At 41.6% G+C, this 22,041-nt stretch overlaps 1 protein-coding gene across 1 annotated transcript in view; it reads right to left on the bottom strand.

Annotated features, from left to right (window-relative positions):
- LOC126091894 (ATPase family AAA domain-containing protein 2-like) overlaps positions 1 to 22,041 on the bottom strand; it is a 222,379-nt gene that overhangs the window by 65,481 nt on the left and 134,857 nt on the right. The window contains exons 17-18 of the mRNA XM_049907190.1: positions 19,911 to 20,096; positions 1,845 to 2,044 (exon numbers count right to left, since the gene is read on the bottom strand). Of these exons, the coding sequence (XP_049763147.1) occupies positions 1,845 to 2,044; positions 19,911 to 20,096 (386 nt within the window). The remainder of the gene's footprint in view (positions 1 to 1,844; positions 2,045 to 19,910; positions 20,097 to 22,041) is intronic.

The following is a 22,041-nucleotide window of genomic DNA, read 5'->3' as shown; positions in this document are numbered from 1 at the left end:
ACAGAAATCCAAGGGAATTATATACCGAACCTACTTTGTCCCCATATTGGCATACGGAAGTGAGATATGGGTAATGCACAAAAGCGACAAAAGTAGAATACAGGCTAGTGACATGAAGTTCCAGAGGAGCAGGTTGGGTGTAACAAGACGAGACAGATTGCGAAATGTGTATGTGAGGGAAAGACTAAAGGAGGAACCCGTACAGGACAGGATAAAAAAAAAGACTGCAGTGGTATGGACACATGAAGAGAATGGATGAGGGAAGAATTCCAAAGAGGATGTTTGATCTGCAACTGGAGGGGAAGAGGCCCAGAGGAAGACCAAGGGATAGATGGGTGAAGGGAGTGAAGAAATGTGTGATGAGAAGAGGAGAGAACTGGACGAAGGTGGAAGAGGGGGAATGGTGGAATGACAGAACACGATGGAGAGGCTTGTGTTCCCGACAGACCCAGCCAGTGGCTGGAAACTGTCCAAGATGATGATGATGATGATGATCATTAAAAAAATTATTTTAAAAATTCTGAGTGTCAACATTCTAAGGGGAGTCAAGAAAAACACAATTTCCTACTATTGACATCTTGCGTAATGAATATGCAATAAAATTTGGCAAAGTAGACTTATTATCAGCCTGTCAGTCGCTGTTTTTATTTCTGACTAATAAAACCATATTTCAAATGGCTCTGAGCACTATGTGACTTAACTTCTGAGGTCATCAGTCGCCTAGAACTCAGAACTTATTAAACTTAACTAACCTAAGGACACCACACACATCCATGCCCGAGGCAGGATTCGAACCTGCAACTGTAGTGGTCGCTCGGCTCCAGATTGTAGCGCCTAGAACTGCAAAACCATATTTAATATCAACCATTGGCAGTCAATTTATATATATATATATATATATATATATATATATATATATATATATATATATATATATATATATATATATATATATATATATATATATATATAAGGTGAGCTTTATTTCATCATGTCTTATTTTAGACTGAGTGATTTTGGGCAGTTTCTTCTGAAGATGGGTGACACTGGCCAAAATCAGCTAGTTTGAAACAATAAAACAGTGACTGACCTATTGGAACTAAGCATATTTTGTACAAATAAGGATTGAGAGGTAACTCCCTGTGACACATATGCCCAATTTTGATCAAATAAAATTGTGGCTTCCTTGTAGTTGTAATTCCTGTGCACTGCCTGTGGGTGGAATAGCAAGGAAGTGAATTAACACTGCCATTACGGCATACTAAGTGCCCTCCACCAGAAAGCTGATTGTAGAATTCAGAGGTGGATGTCCCTTCCATCAGACAGTGTCTTGGAGAGATCAGTTACAGATATTTTTGTGGATAATTGAAAGTCAATTTGATTCTATGACTAAATTGCTTCACAACCATACACACTGTACACAACACTCAGCTAGAGATGATACTATCTACTGTCCATTGCAGAACCAGGAATTTGTCTCCAGCCTACAGTAATTAAGAGCAAGGCTATCTGGGCAAGGATATTACTGTAACTGTCTGACAGGACACAAATATCAACCAACTGAAGCAATGGGAAAAATGATGTAAGATTAAGGAGGGAGAATGTTCACTGATAAATGCCTGAGGCCACGAACCCTTATCTCCCTTATCACTAACCCCCCCCCCCCCAAAAGACTTATTGGCCCTTAAACTGACACAGCAAATTTTCATGCTTGAATATGAAATGCCAAAAGCATTTTAAATTTTACACACTATCTTACAAATGCTTACTAGATACACATGAAAGGGATCAGACTTTCAAATTTACTGCTAACATCAAGGATCTAAAACAGAGATGGCATTTACCTTTACTTGAAGTTTGTTCATTTGTGGTGAGCACAAACTCAGGTGCAAATCGTGATGGAGATTCTGCCCTCTCTCTTCTCGCTTTTGCTATAACTTTACACTGCTCCTCAAAATCCGAATCCATTTGGGCTTTTATCAATGTATACGCAGTATCTCTAAGTGAACAAGCACGATGTCTTATAAGTTTGTCAGCAGGCTCCCTGTAAATCAGAAAATGTAAATTATATGATAAAAACATGGCAGGAATTTCCTTTAATTATTTTAATATTGACATCTTTAATCTAACTACCATTGTTACAGCTGCTGCTAAAACAACTAGTAACAACACAGGAAATACATGACACAGACACTACATTTTAAATTTGATCACAGGTTAGCCCACAGACACAAAATACAATTAGTTTCCTTTTACACGATTCGCCTAAATTTTTTTATGCTTATCTTCTAAAGTAGAAATAACAGAAAAACCATACACGCAGAAAAAACACATACTATATACTGAATTAACATTTAACCAGAGGGAATGTGTCATAAGGAATAATAAAATTACAAGTATTTGAGCAACATCTGTGGAAGGGGAGGAGGCTTTTTCTTATCTATTGAAATGGGGACCGACTGACATATGAAAGTCTTTTTTTATTCTTAATTTTGTAGGTTTCAGAATTTTCAAAATTATTTTAGTAAGAGATGGTGAAAACCAAAAAAGTTGATAAAATGGGTACAGATGCTTGGGAGGAAAAGGTTTCAAAAACTAAAGTTGGAATGGAGTAATATAACTATGGTGGTGAAGTGTGGCTCACATCATGGTGCAATTTTTTTGACTGGACCCACTACGAATGACTTGTCTGTCAATGTTATTGCTAATTTATAGAAAAAGATCTTCCGAGACAGAGTGAACCACCTTTTAGACTTCTAAAAAGAAAACAGAAGTATCTGATATTCAGTAAAAGGACAGCAACATGAGTCTAACTCCGTAATTTGCCCACAGTCTGACTGCATTAAAATTACATTCATAAAAATACACACATCAAAAAACACTGATCATTATTTAATCTGCAGTGAAATTGGGATTGTGAGGCCGAAAGTGCAGGAGGTCAGGGCCATATGTAGGAGGATAAGAGTGGAGAAACTTCAGGATAAGGAAATCAGGCACAAGTAAATAACAGCGATCTCAGAAAGGTACCAGTTAGTTGAATGTAGTCAATTACAGTCATTGGAAAAGGAATGGACAAGGTACAGGGACACAGTACTAGAAGTGGCTAAAGAATGTCTTGGAACAGTAGTGTGTAAAGTAGGATGAAGCAAACAGCTTGGTGGAATGATACAGTCAAGGCAGCCTGTAAAAGGAAAAAGAAGGCATATCAAAAATTGCTACATACCAGAACCCAGGTAGACAGAGAAAGTTATGTTGAAGAAAGAAACAAAGCCAAACAGATAATTGCAGCATGCAAGAACAAATCGTGGGAAGACTTTGGAAGCAGGTTGGAGACTATGGGTCAAGCTGCTGGAAAACCATTCTGGAGTGTAATTAGCAGTCTTCGAAAGGGAGGTAAGAAGGAAATGACAAGTATTTTGGACAGGTCAGGAAAACTGCTGGTGAATCCTGTGGATGCCTTGGGCAGATGGAGGGAATATTTTGAAGAGTTGCTCAATGTAGGTGAAAATGCGATCAGTAATGTTTCAGATTTCGAGGTAGAATGGGATAGGAATGATGATGGAAACAGGATCACATTTGAGGAAGTGGAAAAAATGGTCAATAGATTGCAGTGCAATAAAGCGGCTGGGGTGGATGAAATTAAGTCAGAACTCATCAAATACAGTGGAATGTCAGGTCTTAAATGGCTACATAGGATAACTGAAGTGGCCTGGGAGTCGGGACAGGTTCCATCAGACTGGACAAAAGCAGTAATCACACCAATCTTTAAACATGGAAGCAGAAAAGATTGTAGCAACTACAGAGGTATCTCTTTAATCAGCGTTGTGGGTAAAATCTTCTCAGGTATTGTTGAAAGGAAAGTGCGAGTATTAATTGAGGACCAATTGGATGAAAATCAGTGTGGGTTTAGGACTCTTAGAGGTTGTCAGGACCAGATCTTTAGCTTACGGCAAATAATGGAGAAGTGATATGAGTGGAACAGGGAATTGTATCTACGCTTTATAGATCTAGAAAAGGCATATGACCGGGTTCCTAGGAGGAAGTTATTGTCTGTTCTACGAGATTATGGAATAGGAGGCAAACTTTTGCAAGCAATTAAAGGTCTTTACATGGATAGTCAGGCAGAAGTTAGAGTAGACGGTAAATTGAGTTCATGGTTCAGAGTAGTTTCAGGGGTAAGACAAGGCTGCAACCTGTCTCCACTGTTGTTCATATTATATATGGATCATATGTTGAAAACAATAGACTGGCTGGGTGAGATTAAGATGTGTGAACACAAAATAAGCAGTCTTGCATATGCGGATGACTTAGTTGTGATGGCAGATTCGATTGAAAGTTTGCAAAGTAATATTTCAGAGCTAGATCAGAAATGTAAGGACTATGGTATGAAGATTAGCATCTCCAAAACGAAAGTAATGTCAGTGGGAAAGAAATATAAACGGATTGAGTGCCAAATAGGAGGAACAAAGTTAGAACAGGTGGACGGTTTCAAGTACTTAGGATGCATATTCTCACAGAATGGCAACATAGTGAAAGAACTGGAAGCGAGGTGTAGCGAAGCTAATGCAGTGAGCACTCAGCTACGATCTACTCTCTTCTGCAAGAAGGAAGTCAGTACCAAGACTAAGTTATCTGTGCACCGTTCAATCTTTCGACCAACTTTGTTGTATGGGAGCGAAAGCTGGGTGGTTTCAGGTTACCTTATCAACAAGGTTGAGGTTACGGATATGAAAGTAGCTAGGATGATTGCAGGTACTAGTAGATGGGAACAATGGCAGGAGGGTGTTCACAATGAGGAAATCAAAGAAAAACTGGGAATGAACTCTATAGATGTAGCAGTCAGGGCGAACAGGCTTAGATGGTGGGGTCATGTTACACGCATGGGAGAAGCAAGGTTACCCAAGAGACTCATGGATTCAGCAGTAGAGGGTAGGAGGAGTCGGGGCAGACCGAGGAGAAGGTACCTGGATTCGGTTAAGAATGATTTTGAAGTAATAGGTTTAACATCAGAAGAGGCACCAATGTTAGCACTGAATAGGGGATCATGGAGGAACTGTATAAGGGGGGCTATGCTCCAGACTGAACGCTGAAAGGCATAATCAGTCTTAAATGATGATGATGACCAAAAAAGTTTTGCATCATGTCAGTTCCGGAACCTGTACAGAAAATTGGAATAGAGATCAACATAAACATCATTTCCACCCTTTTTATTGCTCATGAAAACCACACATTGCATGTTGTACCACCATACAGCGAGACCTTCAGAGGTGGTGGTCTAGGCTGCTGTACACACAGGTACCTCTACTACCCAGTAGCATGTCCTCTTGCATTGATGCATGCCTGTATTCATTGTGGCATATTATCCACAAGTTCATCAAGGCACTGTTGGTCCAATTGACCCACTCCCCAACGGTTATTCGGCATAGATCCCTCAGAGTGGTTGGTGGGTCATGTCGTCCATGAACAGCCCTTTTCAATCTATCCCAGGCCTGTTCGATAGGATTGATGTCTGGAGAACATGCTGGCCATTAGTTGAGCAATGTCATTACCCCAAATGAAGTCATTCACAAGATGTGCATGATGGGGGTGCGAATTGTCGTCCATGAAGACAAATGCCTCGCCAATAGGCTGCCGATATGATTACACTATCGGTCGGAGGATAGCATTCACGTATCATACAGCCATTACGGCACCTTCCACGATCACCAGTGGCGTACATCACCCCCACATAACGATACTCCAAAACAGCAGGGAAACTCCATGTTGTTGCACTCGCCTGGACAGTGTGTCTAAGGCATCTGCCTGACTGGGTTGCCTCCAAACATGTCTCTGACAATTGTCTGGTTGAAGGCACATGCGGCACTCATCGGTGAAGAGAACGTGATGCCAATTCTGAGCGGTCCATCCGGCATGTTGTTGGGCCCATCTGTACCCCACTGAATAGTGTCATGGTTGCAAAGAGGGACCTTGCCATGGACGTCGGGAGTGAAGTTGCGCATCATGCAGCCTATTGCGCACGGTTGGAGTAGTAACACAACGTCCTGTGGCTTCTCTTAAAGCATTACTCAACATGGTAACATCGCTGTCAGGGTTCCTCCTAGCCATAATCCATAGGTAGTGGTCATCCACTGCAGTAGCATCTCTTGGGCGGCTTGCGCGAGGCATGGCGTTGACAGTTCTTGTCTCTCTGTATCTCCTCCATGTCCAAACAACATCGCTGTGGTTCACTCTAAGACGCCTGTTCACTTCCCTTGTTGAGAGCCCTTCCTGGCACAAAGTAAAAATGCAAATGCGATCGAACTGCGGTATTGACCATCTAGGCATGGCTGAACTACAGACAACATGAGCCATGTACCTCCATTCTGGTGGAATGACTGAAACTGATCGCCTGCCAGACCCTCTCCATCTAATAGGCGCTGCTCCTGCATGGTTGTTTACACCTTTGGGCAGGTTTAGTGACATCCCTGAACAGTCAAATGGACTGTGTCTGTGATACAATAACCACAGTCAATGTCTATCTTTGGGAGTACTGGGTGCCGGGGTGACGCAAAACTTTTTTTGACGTGTGCATTATCCACATAGGAAGAAAACAAGATTGCAGTTGGTGGTGAAAACACACAAATAAACAATCTGATAAAATTGTTTGTGAAAATCCCCGCCCCCCCATAGTTTCCAGTAGGTCATCTTTCAGACACTGCCTGACACTCACTTTAGTTCTTACAATGCAAAATCATGTTAGCAGCTGCTTGGAGCACTGTTACAGGAACAGGAACACCCTTCTGCTGAACTCTCTTATAATCGCAGTACTGCTCCACATTAATATGTTACAACTGAAGGGTATGACTCAGGAAAATTTGATACATCAAAACGCTGCCTATAATGAATATTGGCAGTTACAGCAGTGATGGAATCCAGATACTGCTTGCTTAATGTGTCTCCTCTTTCCCCGTAAGGAGGGGTGGGGGCGTGTGGATGTCCACAAAATACGTCCAAAGCACAGCACTTTTTTCTTTCCATCGTCATTTCTGCAAATTGATTCCCACCTCTGTAATTGTGCCATTAAATACCTATGTCCATAACAAACCCACTAATTGCCAGCAATACAACTATTTTGACATCTGTGATCCGATTTGCCTTTTTTTTCTATCCTCATCAGTGTCTCTTTGATGTGAAGACACTCACTGTGAAAGTCACTTCGCTATGGTAAAATAACATCTACAATCATATGACAGTGTAGGACGGGAGCAAGAATGAGAGAGAGAAAGAGACGAAAAGGATAAGGTTAAAGGGATCAAGGAGTGGGACGGAAACAGATTGGGAGCAGGGTGGGGGATTTCGCAGGAATGGAAGATATGCTGCACAGTTCAAAGCTGCTGGTTATGAACTTGAGGAGTTTAACAGCGAGAGTGTTGGAGCAGCTGTTGAATCATTGGTGGTGGTGTGTACAGGATGTCAGTAGCTGCCATTTGTACATTTATGTGGGTATGCAGCTGACTAGTAGTAATTTATGCATCAAAATGTATGCAGTAGTTGCATCTCAGACGGCAGATAAAAGGAGAGCTTTCACATTTGGACATACTACTAACTGGATACGCATGCCTACTGACAGTACTGCAATAGGATGACATGAGTAAGTATACGGGAAAGGTCCTGTTCTTGACAGAAGAATGAACCATCAAACACAGGACTGCGAGCGGGAGTAGAATATGGATGTACTAGAATAGGATGGGTTGTGATAAATTTTAACTTTTGGGGCTCATGATAGAATTTGATGAGGACATCCTTCACATCGAGGTAAAAAGGTAGGCATTAAAAGGCAACAGGTGTGGAAGAGTTTCTCAATGCATGTGTGCTCCCTGCCGCCGTTGGATAAGCAGCTGCCAGCAGAAAGTTGTATACTCCTAGCTCACTTATTTGTTACATAGTTTAATTCTTAATTTCTTTGCGTGTTTTTGGTACTTGCATTGTTTAATTCATAGTCCATCAACAAAGGAGGTGGCTTACAAAACACTCGTTCGACCTATACTTGAGTATTGCTCATCAGTGTGGGACCTCAGGTTGATGGAGGGGAGAGAGAAGATCGAAAGAAGAGTGGCGCATTTTGTCACAGGGTTATTTGGTAACTGTGATAGCGTTATGGAGATGTTTAGCAAACTCAAGTGGCAGACTCTGCAAGAGTGGCGCTTTTGCTCGCCAGGTTTCGAGAGGGTGCGTTTCTGGGTGAGGTATCGAATATATTGCTTCCCCCTACTTATATCTTCTGAGGAGATCACGAATGTAAATTAGAGAGATTCAAGCACGCACGAAGGCTTTCAGACAGGTGTTCTTCCCGCGAACCATACGCGACTGGAACAGAAAAGGGAGGTAATGACAGTGGCACGTAAAGTGCCCTCCGCCACACACCGTTAGGTGGCTTGTGGAGTATAAATGTAGATGTAGAAAGCGAAGTACTGGTCAGCAAATGGTATTCTTTTACAAAAAAAGAAGTAGTGTATTCTGGGACTAGCTGAAAGGATACTGTCTGTCAGTATAGGCTCTGAGAAGATTAACATTTGAATAACTTCTGCTTCTCACTGTTGATGTGACATACACAGAAGCCAAGGCTGTAGGTTGGTCTTTTTGAGGCATATTAGGTCACAGATGTCAACCTAGTTGTATTGCTGTTAGTGGGTTTGTTACGGACAGAGGTTTTTAATGGCACAATCACATAAGTGGGGATCAATCTGAAGAAAGATACCTGAGAAGTCCCAGAAGTTAAGGGGAATGTTAAGTACTGGAAGATTATCTAAGAATGCTCTTACCGTGAGACAATATGAAAATTCATCAATTATGACTAGAAAAGGAATTGATTGTTTTAGGTGGATAACATAGATTCCTCAAAGAAGGAAATGAACACACTGTGTAGGAAGCTGCCCTGTGTAACCACAAAAGGCATAGTTGATGATCTAGCCCCTATATCTTAGACCTGGTAGCTACAAATAGACCAGGCCTTATCGGCATCAGTATAGGAATAGGGACTAACGATCATGATGTCATTATAACAATTCTGGTTACAAACGTTAACAAATCAGTTAAGAAAGCTAGGAGTGTTTCCGCTAGAAAGAGCAGATACGCAGGTGTTAGCATCTCACTTAGACAGTGAATTGACGTCACTCAGTTCCAGTACAATGGACGTAGAGGAATTGTGGGAAAGGTTAAGCAAACTATAAATAGTGATACGGAGAATTAAGTGCCTAGTAAGTGGATTAAGGTCAGAATACCCATAATGGTTTAACAACAAGATTCAGAAAATGCTGAGGAAGCGGAGGCTGTTGCACTCTCTGTTCAAAAGAGAATGCACAAATTACGACAAGCAAAGGTTAGTAGAGATTCATGTGTCTGTGAAAAGATCTATGCATGACACGTACAACTACTACCACCGACATACCTCAGCAAAGTATTTGGTAGAGAATACAAGAGGTGGTCCCATGTAAAATCGGTGGTCCCATGTAAAATCACTAAGTGGGTCTACAGCTTCCACACAGTCACTTGATCAGTCTGGTGTGTCAGTTGCAGATAGCAAAACGAAAGCCAATGTTTTAAATTTCATGTTTAAAAAATCGTTCACAGAAGAGAATTGTACAAACATACCATTGCTTGGCAACGAACAGACTTCCGTATGGATGGCACAGTAGTAACCATCACTGGCGTACTGAAACAACAAAGCTTTTAAAGCAAATAAGTCACCAGGTCCGGATGGAATCCAAATTCGGATTTTCAAACAGTACTCTACGACAATGACCCCTTACCTACCTTGCATTTATTGTGAGTCTCCCACCCAGTGCAAAGATCCAAGTGCCCAGAAAAACGTTCAGGGGACTCTCATATACCAGAAGAACAAAAGAATGGGCCCGCAAAATTACAGACCAATATCCCAAACATCAGCTTGCTGCAGAATCCTTGAACATATTCTCAGTTTGAATATAATAAATTTTCTTGAGACAGAGAAGCTTATGTATATAAATCAGCATCATTTTAGGAAGCATTGCTAGTGCAAAACTCAGACTGCCCTTTTCTCACATGATATACTGAGCACTATGATGTGCAACAGGCAGATTCCATATTTCTAGGTTTCCAGAAAGCATTTGACAACGTGCCCTATTGCCGGCTGTTAACAAAGGTACAAGCATATGGAATATGTTCACAGATATGTGAATGGCTTGAAGACTTCTTAAATAATAGAACCCTGTATGTTGTCCTTTACAGCGAGTGTTCATCAGTGACAAGGGTATCATCAGGAGAGCCCTAGGTAAGGATGATAGGACCGCTGTTGATCTCTATATACATAAATGATGAGCAACAATCTGCAGTTGTTTGCTGATGATGCCGTGGTGTACGGTTAGATGTCAAAGTTGAGTGACTGTAGAAGGGTTGAGGACGCCTTAGGCAACATTTCTCGTTGGTGTGAAGAATGGCAGCTAGCTCTAAATGTAGAGATACGTAAGTTAATGGGGATCAGTAGGAAAAACAAACATATGAAATGGAATGAACATGTGAGGACTGTGCTAGGAAAAGCAGAAGGCTGACTTCAGTTTAGTGGGCGAATTCTACGAAAATATGTGTTATCTGTACAGGAGACCACATATAGGATGCTAGTGCAATCTATTCTTGGGTACTGCTCGAGTGCTTGGGATCCGTGTCAGGTAGATTAAAGTAGGGCATTGAAGCAATTCACAGGCGAGCTGCTAGATTTGTTACTGGTAGCTTCGAACAACAAACAACTGTTGTGAAGATGCACAGGAACTCAAATGCTAATCCCTGGAGGGAATGCAACATCCTTTTGAGGAACAATATTGAGAAAATTTAGAGAACCAGCATTTGAAGCTGACAGCGGAATGATTCCGCTGCCTCCAACATACACTGCGCCTAAGGACCACGAACAGAAGATATGAGAAATTAGGGCTCATGTGGAGACAAACAGATAGTTGTGTCTCCCTAGTTTTATTTGTAAGTGGAACAGGAAAGGAAATGACTAGTAATGGTACAGAGTACCTTCTGCCACGCACTGTACAGTGGATTGCAGAGTATCGATGTAGATGTAGACAATTAAGACGTCTTATGATAATGGAACACAAATTGTGGAAATGCATTGGAAGAAGTGACCGTGCCTTGAGTGTAAGAAAGAAGGTTTTTCACAATGGTTGGGAGCAGGTGGTCCTACAATAACCTCTTAAAACTTAAAGTATATCCTGAAATATGTCGTATAAATTGTTTTCTCACAAGCAGCCCTCTTACTCCTGCCTTTTACTTGCACCACAAATTTAGTTTCCACTGGTTGCACTACTGATGACTCCATTACTGGTGGTTGCTGTCATTCTTAACCAATGTCTACAACAAAATGTCCGCAGTCTCTCTGTCTACATAAAAATCCCTGTCCCATCATCACCATACTCATATTCACCACTTTAAGTCTTACGTTTCTGGACACCAGCATTCCCCATGCCCTCTTTTCCATAGAATACTAACTTCCCACTGTCCTCCATATATCAATCCATCACATTCTTCCTAAACTATTTGGACAATCACATTTTAATCAATTATTATTTTCCTTTCAATTTCACATCTTCAAAGAAATGAGCAAAACTGCCACAGGTACACCCACTTGACTTTCCTATGCAATTCTGTAGATGATTATCCAGCAGAATACTTTCTATTTTCACCCAACGCCTTAAATACATAGCCTGATCCATTTTCATTCACATTATCTTCATAATCTTTACAAAGACATGCACTGATCTTTTTTTCACAGCCGCAGTGCTTAGTCCCAAGGTTGTTTCACCTGCTACTTCTCTGTTCCGTGAGTCATTGAGCTACAGGTCTATCTGCACATCTGATGGCTACACAAAAATCCCACTCCTCATCATCACAAACAGTAACCACCAGTAGTACTAACACAATGAGAACTTTCTGCCTTTCTAAGACAATTACACTAAGAACCCTTCAACACAAAACTGAGGGCGACATGCACAGAATACAATTTAAAAACATTCCTTCCCTACAACTTTGTACGTTTAATATTTTCAGTAATGGGAATCAAAAGTTATGTAATTATGCTGATAATGCTGCAGACAAGCTTTACAAACAAATAATATCCTGCTCGCTTAGTCAATTAAGCCAGTAACTCATTATGCTGTTCCTGCTCCTTGTCAGGCAGTCAACAAGTCATTTCCAAGTAGACAACTATGTACAAGAACAATCCCACAAACTGTCTTTAGATCCAGGGACATCACAAATACTTCTTATCCAATCAAATGTAGGGCACATGTGAAATCAGGCGTGTCTTATACCAACTCTGTTGAAATTATTAAACAGCAACTTTTTTTTTTTTTTTGGGGCGCACAACTACAGTGGTCATTAGCGCCCAGACTAAATTATGAATGCACTGTGAGGCACAATGTTAAAACAGCAACTAAAAAGAACAACACTATAAAAGGCACATTAACAGGCAAGCGATTAAAAGAAAACAGCATAATCAAATGCCCTTAGATAGATTTGTCAAGTGGATAAAATGAAAAACGCGAGCAGCTGCTCCTAGGTCATCTGCTAAAATTTCATCCAGAGTACATGGCAGGCCAAGATCAATGCGAGGTGTATTAAAATTCGGACAGGACGTGAAAATGTGGCATACCGTCAGCAGATGGCGGTGGCTGAACCAGCAGTGTCCAATCCGTAACCGGGCTAAAACGACCTCCTCCCGCCGAGAAGGGTGTGAAGAGGTCGTCCAAGCCGTGGGGAGAGGTTTCAAGGCCCGAAACTTGTTTTCATTAAGTGTAGACCAATCGGCATGCCACAGCGATAAAATGCGCTGACAAATGACCCTGCTAAAATCAGATGAAGGCACCCAACAAGAAGCTGTCCGAGGCTGGAGGACTGCAGCCTTGGCCGCGGCATCTGCAGCTTCGTTCCCAGGGATACCGACATGGCCAGGAACCCACATAAAGGTAACCGGAGAACCGTTGTCTGCCAGCTGCTGAAGAGAGCGTTGGATCTGGTGCACGAAAGGGTGAACCGGATACGGATCACTGAGGCTCTGGATGGCGCTCAGAGAATCAGAGCAGATGACATAAGCAGAATGTCGGTGGCGGTGAATGTAAAGAACATCCTGATAGAGGGCAAATAGCTCAGCTGTGAAGACCAAACAATGGCCATGGAGCCGGTATTTGAAAGTGTGTGCCCCGACAATAAAAGAACACCCGACACCGTCATTAGTCTTAGAGCCATCTGTATAAATGAAGATAGTATTAACGAACTTCGAACGGAGTTCGACAAACCGCGAGTGGTATACCGAAGCTGGGGTAACCTCCTTTGGGAGCGAGCTGAGGTCAAGTTGAACGCGAACCTGAGCATGGAGCCAAGGTGGCGTTTGGCTCTCGCCCACTCTAAAGGTTGCAGGGAGTGGAAAATCAAGTTGCTGAAGGAGGCAACAAAAGCAAACTCCAGGGGGTAGCAGGGCAGATACATACAACCCATGTTGACGGTCGAGAGAGTCGTCAAAAAAGGAATGATAAGACAGGTGGTCTGACATTGATAATAGCCGACAGACATACTGACAAAGCAGTATATCACGCCGGTAGGTTAGTGGCAATTCACCGGCTTCAGCATGAAGACTCTCGACGGGACTAGTATAGAAGGCTCCGATCGCAAGACGCAACCCCCGATGTCGTATAGAGTTGAGGCGGCATAAGATGGACGGCCGTGCAGAGGAGTATACAAAGCTCCCACAATCCAGCTTTGAGTGGACGATCGACCGATATAGGCGAAGTAGGACGGTTCAATCTGCTCCCCACGACGTACCACTGAGAACACGGAGGACATTTAGGGAACGGGTACAACAGGCAGGCAAATATGACACATGTGGAGACCAGCTAAGTATCCTGTTAAATGTAAGACCTAAAAATTTTGTTGTCTCCACGAATGGGAGAGCAACGGGACCGAGATGTAAGGACGGTGGGAGAAACTCTTTGTAGTGCCAGAAGTTAATACAGACCGTCTTGGCAAAAAAACAGAAGCCACTGGCGACACTCCAGGAGTAAAGACGGTCAAGACAACGCTGAAGACAGTGCTCCAGGAAACATGTACGCTGTATAATTAATACAATTTGCCATTGTAGGGTGGCCCTTAAAGGTGCGTAAAGCACGTCGACGAGCACGTATAGCGTCTCTACATGCTGCGGTCCACCAGGACACCGGTACGTGATGTGGAGAAGAAGTAGTATGAGGGATGGAATATTCAGCAGCAGTGAGAATGACTTCCGTGAGGTGTGCGACCTGACTATCGCAGCTTGCAATGTTATGATCCTGAAATTTTGTCCTGGAAGAGAAGAGCCCCGAGTCTGCTTTGGAGACGTTCCAACTAGTTGAGCATGGAGATTGGGTATGATGCAGGAGACAGATAACACAAGGGAAATGGTCACTCGAATACGTATCAGAAAGAGCGTACCACTCCAACCGACGTGCAAGTTGGGTAGTACATATAAAGAGGTCTAAATGGGAATAGGTGTGAGTTGTGTCCGAAAGAAAAGTAGGGGCGCCAGTATTGAGGCAGACAAGATTGAGGTGGTTGAAAAGGTATGCTAACAAGGAGCCTCTTGGGTAGGATGATGGAGATCCCCAAAGGGGACGGTGGGCACTGAAGTCTCCAGTCAACAAAAATGGTGCAGGTAGCTGAGCAATAATTTGCATCATGTCTGCCCTAGTAACGGCAGATGATGATGGAGTGTAAACAGTACAAATGGAAAATGTGAAAGTGGGGAGAGTAATTCGGACGGCAACTGCCTGCAGATCGGTGTGCAATGTGATGGTATCGTAGTAGATATCATTCCGGACCAGCAACATAACCCCTCCATGAGCCGGAATACCTGCCACAGGGGGCAGGTCAAAACGCACATAGGTGTAGTGTGTACGATTGCATGGGCGTAGCTTCGTTTCCTGGAGAGCTACTACGAGCAGACAGTGCAAGCGTAGCAGCAACTTTATGTCCTCTCGGTTGGAGCAAATGTCGTGAATATTCCAATGAAGAAGTGCCGTCGTGAGGAGAAAAAGGAGAAGCAAGAAGGGGTCACCTCGAAGGCCGCTGAGGGTCTGGCTTCGAGCGAGCACTGCTGCCGCTATCAATAGGCGGAGAGTCATCGTCCATTTTTTGCAATAGGTTCGTCAGCCACCATGGCAGGAATACCTCTTGCCTTTTCTTAGGCTGGGCCCGCAGGAGGGGGGGGGGGGGGGGGGGCAGCATTCTGTGTAAGTATAACAACTACTTGGCAGTGTTTGGAGACCATAACCAGACTGGGGCTTGCCACTAACTTGGTGCCTGAAAATTCTGCACACAACAGCAATAAAATGTGAAAGCAGCTTCAATACTTAAGGTTGTCTTGGCTTCCTCTCAGCACATTATTTATCCCTCCTACCCCCTGGCCTACATCTCTGCTAACCTCTAACTTAGGTAATTCCTCTTATTCTGCCCTCCATCTTCCCTCTCACCATTTTTCAGCCTGCTCTCCTTTTCAATCTCTCATTAGTATAGATCCACACGCTGTCACCAATTTTCATCCACATGTCTCAGCCTTTGAGAGACACTCACTTCCCCATTTATTCCTGCTAAATTATTTCCTACCTCATCCTTGTTCTGCGTGTTTCCTCCTCTCCATCAACTCACTACATCCCCCTCCTCCTGCACATCACCAAACTGCCCTGGCAACAACACAAAGCCATTGCTGTCATTGTTGCAGGAGTGAGGTTGTGGATACATATGAAGCTTGGGCACTGCAAGCTCCAAACCACACGAGGCTACACAATCTATAAGTGCACATGTGTGTTTCTCTTCTGCATGTGATAGAACCAACGGGATAAATTCATTGACTGGACTCCTGCCTAAAGTAGGCTGAAGACTGCAGACTGACTGGCCCAACTGTTTTATTCTAGTAGTCAGCCAGCCACAAATATTTGCTACAATACCTTAATTCTTTCCAACAAATTTTACTTTATCATTAATTGTAGATCTGAATGAATAGTGTGTGTGTGTTGTGGATATTTTAATTGTTGTTCAAGTTTTATAATTCTGAAAAATCAATCAATTCAGTGCATACTTGTCTCGTAAAATTTTAGTACAGGCACTAAACCCTTTTCGTCATGTGCCCAAGCAAACACATTACCATCATACACCACATGTGAGTGATTGCCTAAATTCATTTTTGAACATCTGTTACTACATCAAGTACCTTTGTCATAAATCACACTATCCATGTTTCCTTCTGTAACTTCCAACTATTTGATATATACATAACACTACAGGTGTAACATTATGAAAAAAAGAAGTTGCTGCTCACCATATAGCGGAGATGCTGAGTCACAGATAGGCACAACAAAGAGACTGTCACAAATCGGCCATTATCTTTCTGTTGTGCCTATCTGTGACTCAGTATCTCCACTACAAGGTGAGGAGTAACGTTCCTTTTTTCATAATACTGTTACATTCCATCCAAGATTTTCCATTGTTTAATACTAGAGGTGTATGTCACATAGCCTCATATGAAAAGCCTCTGGGTTCTCGGGCCCCATTATAAGAACAAAATATTTCAAAGAAAGAGCCAAATGCTACAGATAGCTAAGATTATAAATTCGAAGGAGGAAATTTGCTACTCACCATATAGCAGAGATTCTGAGTCGCGATAGGCACAACAAAAAGATTCTCACAATTATAGGTTTTCGCCATTAAGGCCTTTGTCAGCAACACACACACACACACACACACACACACACACACACACACAGTCTCAGGTGTGTGTGTGTGTGTGTGTGTGTGTGTGTGTGTGTGTGTGGGCGCGCGCGCACGCCTATTGCTGTCAAAGGCCTAATTGTGCCTATCGCGACTCATTATCTCTGCTATATGGTGAATAGCAACTTTCCTTCTCTAATACTGTTACATTCCATCCTGGATTTTCTAGTGTTTAAGATTATAAATTTTATTGATGCACATTTCACTCCACCTCCAAAAGCATGACATTCTTAAGAAACAGCCAACTATATGTGACAATCAAGATTATAAATGTCATTGCTGCTCGTATATAGAAAAACACCGCTTCTTTCCTCATCTCTCACTGGTTTGTGAGGCTATCATCACAGATAATGACACCAGTGATGATGACAATGGCTGTTAAAAGTAGTGACACCAAAGACACCTGATTTAGGTAGTACACAAAAAAGGAAGTAAAGATAAAAATTAATGTAAATGATTTCTTTTTGTTTACTTTATTACACCTTGTATTGTCAAATGGTGCAAATCAATAAATGACTTAAGATTACAGTAGGTATAATGTTAACTTTTTAAGGCAGTTATAGCGGAATGTGATTAGTAAGTCCCTCATTATCACGTTTTCCCACACAGCATGTCCAATTTTGGAACTCCCAGTCCCAACTGCATTAAATATATATTAAAAATGACTCATTTGTGTGTTCTCCCTACCTGCTTTAGCCTAGTCAAATTTGGAGGTTTGATACTGTTTGCCCGCTGAGAGTTGTGAGAACGGTGGAAGTAGGACATTCACACGTATGTGAAAATATGTAGATAGACAGTGCTATTCAGTGCCGGCAACTCTGCAAGTCATACAGATCACTTACCATGTATAGATGAAAAAAATCTTCTCACCAAGCAGTAACAGGGGCGCGCGCGCGCGCACGCCCACGCGCACGCGCACACACACACACACACACACACACACACACACACACACACACAAAGGATTAACTTTTTATACGCTTTAGGAGCCAGTGGCTCCTTCTTCTGGCAGAAGAGTCGAATGGCAAGGTAGAGGGGTGAAGGAAAAGGACTGGAGAGGTTTAGGTAAAGGGGTACAGTTTAGACAAGTCACCCACAATCCTGGGTCAGGAGAGACTTACGAGATGAGGTGAGAAGAAAAGACTGATTGTTGGGGATTGTATCAGACAAGATTTGAAAACCTGAGAGATTAAAGGCGAAAACAGGGTAATATGTAAGACAGACATTACTACTAAAACATTGTGCGCAAGTTAATAAGAGTGATAAGCTAAGTGTGTTGTATGTAACAGAGGTTCTCACAGAAGGGATGGCGAAAAATAGACAAGTCAGAAAATTTATTCATTTCCGTGTCCGGTCAGCATTTCCCGGCGGTAGCAACTCCGACGGCCTCGTTGTTTCCCTCAATCAGGTCCTGTGTTGTGCAGAGTTGTTCAAGTTGAGGACAAATTAGCAGGTGGGCCGGGTGATGTGTTGTTCCACACTCACAGGACGTATCTCAATCAGCAGGAAGAATGCCCCATTTTCCCATGTTGGTCTGGCAAAGAGGAACGCCCACCCTAAGACACTTGAGCGATCTCCAAATAGGATAGGGCAAGTCATTTCCTGGAGCTGTGAATAAACACTGAGACAGAAGGAATTAACGTAAATTAAGGCCAGATGGGTGGTGAGAACCAAGTACATGTTGTAGTGCTAGTTCCCACCTGTGGAGTTCTGAGAAACTGGTGTCTGGGGGAAGAATCCAGATGGTGGTTGTAATGAAACAGGCACTGAGGTCATGACTGTCATGTTGTACAGCATGCTCTGCGACAGGATATCGTGTGTTGTCTGTATACGCCACCTGCCTATGCCTATTCACCCAGACTGATAACTATGTGGTAGTCATGCCGATGTAAAAGGCTGAACAGTGTTTATTTACCAGCTGGTGTATGACATGACATGACATATGACAGGTGGCCCTCCCTTTGACAGTTACAGGACTGGAATAGGAGGATGCATAGATCAAGTCTCACAGTGGGGACAGTAACAGTGATAGGAACCAGGGTAGGGAGATGGGTGCAGAAGGCTACTTGAACAATGTATATTGGTTAGAGAAGTGTAGAGAGTGCACTCTCATTTCGTGTGACCTTCCTGCATTCTGCATGGCAGAAGTGTTCATCTTCAATATGTTAGATTTAGCCAATGTTGATGTGTTTAACAGTTATGCTTCTTGTATATTACCACATTGATATTCTGAATCTGATCTCAAAGAAGTACACCTTGAATTATATAATTTATTGCTATGGCGCGTCGTGAAGCATGGTGCTGTGAGAACCCATATTACCCATGTATGGTACCTGTAATTCCACTTTGGCACCAACGAAAAAACCAAATCATTATCACATTGGGAATTTTTACGGTAGTACATTTTCCCACTTATTACATTCAAAATCTCTGATCCTTCCAAAAACATGTGAATGAGCTTCTATTGTACTTTTACATCAATTAAAGTTTGTTTTGATTAGTCAGAATACATTAAAAATAAAATTTTCTTAAGGCCCCCCCCCCGCCCGTTTCTAGGTGGGGTGTGTGTGATGTGGAGATTTGTTAAGGGTCATCCAATACTTGGGTAAATACTGTAACAAAACAAGTCATACTGGCGTATTAGTTGTATTGGTAAAGTGGCAAGTTTGAATCGCACACATGGTTGGCATGGGATGGCTTCGCACCTATCGTCTGATGGAGGTAGCGGTGGGGTTGCATTTCTCACCACTCAATGCATCACTTCCGCTGAGCAAAGTGCGGACCATGTCACTGATCTGTCAATAAGAGGTAATTAGCAATTGAGAAGCAGCTCAAATTGTATAGCAATGCGGAGGGAATATGAAAGAAACCATTCTGTCACGTTTTAAGTGATGTAGCAAAACCACGAAAACATAATGCTTAATTATAAGATGTGGAAGTGGAGAACCCAGCCCCTCATGAATGGGAATACAGTACCTCAAACACAGACACCTTACTCAGTGCCTGAAATCAAAATCCAGGCCCTTAACCATCACCACTTACTACAGGTGCATGAACCTTGATAAAAAATAATTATCTTGTGCTTAGTCTAAATGCCTTACCTGTCAGGGTTGTATTCCAAAGCATTCCTGCAAAGAAGATCAATATCATCTAGAAAATCTTGAGCACAGGAGTAACGATGTAGGTCTATTTTTGTCATCATTGTCTCCAAGTCCATAGGTTGCTTGATGATAGCAAGGTAGTCAGGAACTTCTTCTATGTCTACTGGTTTTGTAAACATGTAGAACCTGTTAAATAATAATAATAATAATAATAATAATAATAACAATAATAATAATAACAATAAACTGACATGGAATACAAAGAACAAACAAGGAACATAAAAATAACAGTTGATCTAGAATAAATAGACCTCAACTGAAACAAACACCAGAACACATAGCCCTGGTCAGACTGATTTACTGAGGACCAACAACAAATTTGAAGGATCTCCAGGTACAAACATATTTCCCACAGATACACAGAGCATCGAGGATATTGTAGAATTATATATTGGAAATGATCTATTTGAATATATTAGCAATGAAACCAACAAGTACTACAGTCAAAATTGCAATAGAAGGAAACTAGATTTAAAAAATGCCAAATTTGTAGACTTTATGGGATCCGAACTTAGCAAATGGGCTTGCTATCCTTATGGGAATTGTAAAAAAAGCAAGGATCAATGATTATTGGTCAACGAATCCGTTGATAGAAACACCGATATTTCACAAAATGATGTCCCGCAACCTATTCAGACAAATATCATTTTTACATTTTTCCGACAACAACAATAAACCAGATAATGCCAACCAGCTTTACAAAGTGCAATACGTAATTCATTATTTTTCCAGAAAGTTTAAAGAAACGTTTAATCTAAGTCATAGCATCTCAATTGATGAAGGAATGACACCGTGGCAGGGAAGGTTAAATTTCGAAGTTTACAATGTGTCGAAAATTATGAAATATGCATACTCAATTTGGATGTTGTGTAATCCGAGTACGGGATACATTTCCTCATTCAAGATATATTCTGGTGCTGGACAGCCTTTAGCAAAAACAGTGATGGAAATATTGACATCTTCTGATGGAAAGTGGCATCATCTATGCAAGGATAATTATTATAACAGAGTAGAACTTGCAGAGAGTTACTTGAAAAGAAAATCCAAGTTTGTTGAACAATACGGCAAAACAGAGGATTTTTGAAAATATTAAAGTTGGCAAAAGTAAATGTGTGTGAATCCTGTCATCAACGGAAAGGTGACAAACGGCTGGCGACAAGCCAAGCAATCTGAATTAGCGCTGCCGGTACCAAGCGAATAAATTTGTACGAGATGTACGGAAGGCAAAGTGTTAAAACACCAGCAGAAAATATATAAACCCATCTGCAATCCACGAAGATTACAAAGATTTGAAAGGGCTCAAAAACTACAAAGCAAGTGGAAAGATCCAACATTTGTGAAACAAATTAAATCCTGTCAATAAAAGAGGAGTTTTCAATATCGCATATAAAGCAATGTCAAGAATTCTATACAAGAATTATAAAGTTCAACTTGAACTGGAAATAGGAGAATACCATGAAGGATTCAGACCCTAGAGAAGTTACCTAGAACACATTATCACTTCGAAACTGGTAATGGATTATTACAAAAGAAGACAAAAACAAGAAGTCTTCAAAAAAGCTTACAACTGTATCCACAAGATCTTCAGTTATGATGACACTCAGGAATTTCGGTCTCCATTCCAAATTAATAAAAATGATAAACTCAAAAAAAAAAAAAAAAAAAATATATATATATATATATATATATATATATATATATATATATATATATTTAAAAAGAAAGATGATGAGACTTACCCAACAAAAGCGCTGGCAGGTCGATAGACACACAAATAAACACAAACATACACACAAAACTCAAGCTTTCGCAACAAACTGTTGCCTCATCAGGAAAGAGGGAAAGACGAAAGGATATGGGTTTTAAGGGAGAGGGTAAGGAGTCATTCCAATCCCGGGAGCGGAAAGACTTACCTTAGGGGGAAAAAAGGACAGGTATACACTCGCACACACACACATATCCATCCATACATACAAGACACAAGCAGACATTTCATAATTCATATTATATATATATATATATATATATATATATATATATAAAGTCACGTTCGTAGGACAAATATCTGAGC

This window comes from Schistocerca cancellata, chromosome 7 (assembly GCF_023864275.1).
Source record: "Schistocerca cancellata isolate TAMUIC-IGC-003103 chromosome 7, iqSchCanc2.1, whole genome shotgun sequence".
Taxonomy (NCBI): Eukaryota; Metazoa; Arthropoda; class Insecta; order Orthoptera; family Acrididae; genus Schistocerca; species Schistocerca cancellata.
Note: the sequence above shows the minus strand (reverse complement) of the source record. Positions and strands in the feature narration are given on the sequence as shown.